Source organism: Ascaphus truei, chromosome 3 (assembly GCF_040206685.1).
Source record: "Ascaphus truei isolate aAscTru1 chromosome 3, aAscTru1.hap1, whole genome shotgun sequence".
Lineage (NCBI taxonomy): Eukaryota > Metazoa > Chordata > Amphibia > Anura > Ascaphidae > Ascaphus > Ascaphus truei.
In genome coordinates this window covers 2679369-2685963 of record NC_134485.1, presented here as the reverse complement: position 1 = coordinate 2685963, position 6595 = coordinate 2679369, and the positions used below count along the sequence as shown (strand labels likewise).

The following is a 6595-nucleotide window of genomic DNA, read 5'->3' as shown; positions in this document are numbered from 1 at the left end:
AGTGAGCCTGAAGAGTCTACCGAGAATTCAGGGCCCACAGATGAAACAATTCAAGATCCTTTGAAGGGAACATCCAACAGAGATTGGTGGGCACCTCCCGAAGGAGCAACGGGTAACGGGCCTGCTATTCAAGTACCTTTATCAGGAAATTCACCAAGTAACCAACCAGGAAGTAATTCACCACGTCACTGAGGAAGCATTGGCGAAACGCGTTTGACGTTTTTTGGCCATTACAAGCCACCGTAGTGAGGACTTGATTCCCCTGTATTCTTTGGCTCGGCGATCCCGCCGTCTGCGCATGCGCACGCGCACCGGAGCAGGGAGCTGTATCTGTGTATGCTGAGGGACAGGCCGTTTTGAGGAGGACATAGCCTGTGCACGGGCTTTTGGAAACTCTCAACCCCAGCCACCCGAAGTGAAGATCAACACAGCAACCATCTGCCAACAGGGAAACAGCCAGGACAAACCACCCCAACCCAGGAAGGGATCTGTTGTGGAGTCTGGCAGCATCTCCTCTCTATGCCTGAAATTATCGGCCGCTTGTAAGTGTTCAATCTCTTTTTCTCTACTGTTAATAAATTTTATTGCACTATTTTTTTCCCTTTATATTTTTTTGCTAAGGAGGATACCAGGAGGTTTTTCCTCACCCTCAACAAAACACACCTATATAAGGAGAAGAGTAGAAGAATCCAAGATATTAGATATTTTGATGTAAGTGTGTCTCCTTTCATTCAGCATTACCTTTTAATCTCCATTGATCTCCTAACACCCCCACTCCCTCCCCCCCTCCCTAATCAAACGAAGAGCTGTGTATAATCACTGTGTTGGTCCCTTATTGTGGTCCCCTCTCTTCTCTCCCTCACTTATATGCTTTAAAAACGCCGTGGAGCCACAAGCAGAGCAACGCGCCGGAGAACCCCCCTTTTTTCTACCAGTATCCATACAGAGGTTGGTGAATCACCTCTGAGAGACTCAGGCTGCGGAACTGCATTGTGCCAAGGACAGGAGCCATATACTGAACAGAAGGATAACTCTTTTTTGGCGCAACTTTTCTCTCTCTCTACCAAGTAACCAACCGTTAGATCCTACCACTCCGAGTTTTGTGCCTCAAAGAGACAATGTTCAGTTACAAAGAGACTTTTCCCAAACTGGTTCACCCTCTGCCAGAGAGTCTAGGCCTCAAGCCTACGATGGTCTCTCTCAAGATGAAGAAATGGAGACCGAGACGCGCAGGAGCCAGCGAGTGAGACGCCCTCCCACTAGAGTGGCTTATGACTCATTAGGGGCACCTCACTATGAGTCTCAGCAGCAAGCTAAAGCCAAGCTAGCCTCAGTTATAAATATGTTTGTTGAAATGTACAATCTCCTTTAAAGTGATCGTAAGTTGTACCCTGAAACCTGCATTTTTATTATATAACGTTGTATGACTTTTTTGGTTCAAGCGGGGACATTGATGTTTTCACCAGGGGGAGGATGTAGCCATATACCCTACGGTCTCCCCGTGCTCCCGGTTTCCCCCCCCTCTCCTTACCATTAGAGGTTGCGCATGAGCAGGGTAACTCCGCGGCGGCCATTTCACGGGGGCGCACGAGTGTAAGCTGCAGAGCGGCAGCCATTAGAGGGAGCAGTGCTCCAAGGATTAGGCCAGAATGTTAAACCCCAGGGCCCAGTTAATTCCCTGAGTCACTGTAGAGAAGTAATTGTAGTGTGTAGGGAACTGCCTTAAGACAGGGACTCCTTCACTGTACTTCTAGTGAGAAAGCGATTGCAGGACAGAGCCTGACTGTCAGCACAGTGTGTAGCAGGAAGAGACTCTGATTGCATAACAGAGACTGTTTGCAAAGGGATAATCCAGCTGGGAATCCCTCCCCTGTGGAGTCAGCGTGTGCATTCATTTCTGCAGAGAGCAGTGCAGTGCTACGTGGGATCACGTTGCGGAATTGCAGACTCCTCAAGGATTCTCCTGATTAGGACCATAACCAGGAAGGTATTATATTAAAGTGCACCAACGGGCCCCAACACAGGGAAGCGCTGTCCCTCACACACACACTCCAATCTATCGCTGGTGGACACTAAGAGGTTAAGTGACCTGGCACATTGGTACACCAAGGACTAGGGTGATATAAAGACTGACACTAAAGTGGTGCAACCATTTAAATGTGTGGGGTGATGTGATGATATTCATGCAGGGGAATGTCATGCTGTTTATGTAGGAAACGTTATGCAGAGGTTATTATTATTATGCTAAGTAAATACTGTTTTATCCAACAGCGTGTGGTTACTGCATATGTTGGTTCTGATAAGGGAGCACTCCCACCCAGTTGGGATCCCTCATCAGTGGAGGCGCTGCACCCAGTGTAAGTATACCCCAGGCTCCCAGTGGCGGAGGCTCAGGCCTCTTGTTAGCCTCACAGGTGACAGCAGCATCAGTAGATACCGTACCCCAGGGGTACAAGGGCTACACCGGTATACACATACACGCCCAGAGAGGTAATACCCAGTGGTTGACAAATCACCAAAAAATCTACTCGCCACCTAGTACCAAACGTGTGCTGCTTGGGCCAATATTTACTCGCCCGGGGGTTAAATCCACTCGCCCGGGGCGAGCAAATGTATAGGTTTGTCGAACACTGGTAATACCGGTATACACATACTGTACAGGCCCTGTTAAAATGTGTTAAAAGTCCTGGTCTCCCGTAACAAGAAGCAAATAAAGGTCATCTTGAAGCATAGGCCCCAAGGACCTTGTTCAATGACAGGGCGGAGGATACAGGTAACAACCTACCTGCTTGTGGTAGTGTGCTCCAGTATAAAATGTACATGCAGGGCCATCTTAACAACATTAGGGGCCCCCGGGCAGAGCAGTGCATGGGGCCCTGCCTACACTGTCGCTCCCAGCCTCCCACGCGCTCAGTATAAAAAGTACATGTAAAACGCGCCGGGTATCGCAGACAAGTTTTCATTAAAGTCCCTGGCTGCAGAATAAACTCCACCAGATTTATAAAGGAAATACATTCCTGTTAGAGGCATGGAGATTTTGTTTTATTTGATTAATGTGTTGTAGTTTTTTTCAACCTTTTTTTTATTTATTTCTGTAACACATATTCCCCCCCCCCCTCCCCAAATCGCAGATGGAGTGCATGTGAGGGGGAATCTCAATATGTTACCAGGTGTGTGGTGATTTTACCTGTCAGGTTCACAGGAGGCCTGAACCTCCGCCAGTGAGAGCCTGGGGTGTATCCTCTGGAACGATCTACATAAACAGCGCCTCCACCTGTGTAGGATTCTAAGGGTAGAATGACCCCTGACACAGGATCTCATACACAGTAAGCACATACACCGAAGTATATATAAAAACTGTTTACTGTATTTGCAACAGAACACAAACATATCACATCACAATATGACATCAACAGCAACCTTAGTGTCACCCTGTAACACTGGCCTCACGGGCCCGTAACCCACACCATATATCAAAAGTCCCAAGTGTCCCCAGAGTCCCCCTCCCACCCAAGTGTGGAACAGCGCTGCCCACTAAGATGAGATGAGGATGGTGCACTTGGTGACTTGACTGTTACCTGCCAGGTGTGTCCACACCTGGGCACGCAGATGCTGTGTACTTGAGATCCCTTTCTTGAAGGACGATCCCACGTTGTTTCTGCCTCTGCGTGGGGTGGCTCCCACACGGAGTGATCCACCTTAAGAATGTCTCTTATCTCTGCGAGTCAGCAGAGAATGATTCACCTTTAATAGAAGGGCCAGGATATACGCGCTTCCTGGCTGGACCCTCACTGAAGCTGCTCTACAGGACCCTGTCCCTTATCCTAGGGGGCGTCCCTGTAGCAGCCACAAGCTGAGGGTGAGTAGGGCCTATCTGGGACGTAAGGGGAGACTTCTGGCCTAGTGCAGGGGGCTAATTTCCTCCCTGCACAAACACACCCTCCCCTCTCTGTGTCCCAGCTCCTACTGACTCGCATGGTCTGTTCACAACAATGTATCTCTCCAGCAGGCGAAGTTGCAAGCACTATTGGCTGCTTTGGCATCACATATGCTCCAGTTCCTGGGGCTGCTGGGGGTTGTAGTCCCTTAGGGACCTCTTTAACATTGAGGCCACGTGCGCTATGTCTGCCGCGCCTGCGCGATGCTATAATGGCCGCCGCTACTCCCCTGACACTCCACTGCTCAGGCTCTACATGTAATGGCCGCTGCTGATGCGTCTGCGCATGTGCAACACTCTGTACACGCGCGACTCTGCGCGCCAACCCTAACATGGCTGCTGCATCGCTTCTGCGCATGCGCAAGCCTCCGCGCACGCGAAAACACTGAAAACATGGCGGCACCCTACACACAATGGCACCGGGAGCCCCCGGCAACGCGCTCGCCCCCGCAGCTGCCCTCACTCTATCGGAGGAAAGGGAGGGGGAACCGAAGGTCCGGGGAGCCAGAGGGGACCTGGCTACATTTCAAATAGTTTTTATTAGTATTCCCCATAGTACAAATCACAGACATCGGAGCTCCAACAATACTAACCAGTGAACTTTCTCATACATTGATTAGGAATAGTATCAATGAAATACTATAGAATAATAATCATACAAACACTATTAACTATTTATAGTACTTATATTCTTGTTATGCTTAAATTGTAGATGATTAGGCATTAAATCCACTTCAGCACGGTAACTGTTGGAGGCCCGGTTCTAACAGGATGATTTATATACTCTGTGCGGGGTAATAAGAACAAAGAGGAAGACTCTAGAGAGAAAGAGAGAGAACACCCAAGAAGGATGGGGGGGGGGAGGCAGAAGACATATAAATGTGTCCCCACAGAGTCAACATTATTAAAGTGATCAGGGAAATTGGGCAGAAGAAACAAATGAGATAGTCCTCACAGTATGTCCCATGAATATAACCTAACTCCCATGTTTCACCTTAATATGAATACGTTTTATTTAATTTTATTAATAATAATAATAATAATAATATATACAATATCGCAGTATGGGTGGCTGACATTATGTGACACAAAACCTGTGTATCAATGAAATATACTAACTATTGCGCTCACAACTCTGTTTTGTTTGTGATCCCTGTGAGCCAGGCACCTGCGATGACGAGTTATGAAAATGTCTGAGCAGCCGCTGGGAGAGCACCCAATATCCAGGTGGAACAATTTCCTCACCCTGTTTCGAACCTGCTTGGTTTTTACACCATAAACAATGGGGTTAAACATGGGTGGCAGCAGCAGGTAGAAATTTGCCATCAAGATGTGGATGTGAAGTGGGACATTTTTGCCAAACCTGTGGACCACAGATGAGAGAACAACTGGGATGTAGAACACAAGAATGGCACAGATGTGGGAGGCGCAGGTACCAAGGGCTTTGAGCCTGGCTTCTTTGGAGGTCAAGCGAAAAACAGCGCGAAGAATAAGGATGTAGGACCACACAATAAACACCAAGTCCAGCCCTACAAAAAACAAAACCACTGCTATCCCATAGATGTTATTGAAGGTGGTGTCAGCACATATCAGCTTCACTACAGCCATGTGTTCACAGTAGGAGTGATGGATAACATTGGCTGTGCAGAAGGGCAGTCTCTTGAGAAGGAAAGGTAAGGGAATCACTAATGCCACTGCTCTGCTTACAGCCACCAGACATATGTAAGAGATGAGCTGGTTGGTTAGCATGGACGTGTATCTCAGAGGGTGGCAGATCGCAAGGTATCGGTCAAATGCCATGGCTAAAAGCATGCCGGATTCCATCATTGCAAATGAGTGAATGAAGAACATCTGGGTGAGGCAGGCAGCAAAGTAAATCTCTTGGGAGTTGAACCAGAGAATCCCCAGCATCTTGGGCGTGGTGGAAGTGGATAGCACCAAGTCAATGGCTGATAACATGCAGAGGAAGAAGTACATGGGCTCATGGAGGCTTCGTTCTATCATGATGATGGACAGAAGAGTGATATTTCCTACCACTGATGTGATATAAACCAGAGAGAAGACAAAAGCAATGTGGATGTAAAATGTTTCTAGTCCAGGAATTCCCAGCAGGAGGAACGTCGGAGGGTTAGAACCGGTGGTATTTGGCAGATTCATGGTGTATCACTTTGAATCCCCGAATAGCTTCTATCCTTGGAGAAAAGAAGACAATCCAAATGGTTAGAAATGTAAATAGCTGATAATACACAGATAAGAGCAGACATTAATATGCACCCAACTTACACTGTAGAGTTTTCTACACGCAGTATGTGCGACGGGATCCTATTGTTAGATCTTGTTTTGTCGTTTACGATAACGAATGACGGAAAAGTCCCTCTAAAGCAACGTTCTTATGAAATACAAGTAACTTTTATCAAACAATAGCACAACAACAAAATAACAGTCACATGTTAAACTGGCATCACCAGGCCACCGCTGTCCTTCCATGAAGCTGGCAAAGTCTCCTCCTGGGTCATCGGTAAATTCACTGAAGTTTAAGTCTATCGAGTTACACCTTTACACCTTTGTTAAATGTAGTTGGCTGAGATACCCATCCCATAGTTATCGGAATCTAGAAGAACTGTGAAACATAATCCTATACCTTTCTAAAAAGATATC

The 6595-nt window shown here is 47.3% G+C and overlaps 1 protein-coding gene across 1 annotated transcript; it reads right to left on the bottom strand.

Moving 5' to 3' along the window:
* Window positions 1–3944: 3944 nt before the first annotated feature.
* Window positions 3945–6236, bottom strand: LOC142491238 (olfactory receptor 52K2-like). Its single transcript, XM_075593507.1, has one exon. It carries the CDS (start codon window positions 6092–6094, stop codon window positions 5039–5041), a length of 1056 nt encoding a protein of 351 aa, XP_075449622.1. The 5' UTR covers window positions 6095–6236; the 3' UTR covers window positions 3945–5038.
* Window positions 6237–6595: the final 359 nt, after the last annotated feature.

What these genes read in the sequence shown, in the direction of transcription:
- LOC142491238 (XM_075593507.1), bottom strand. Translation starts at nt 6,094, where the DNA reads ATGAATCTGCCAAATACCACCGGTTCTAACCCTCCGACGTTCCTCCTG.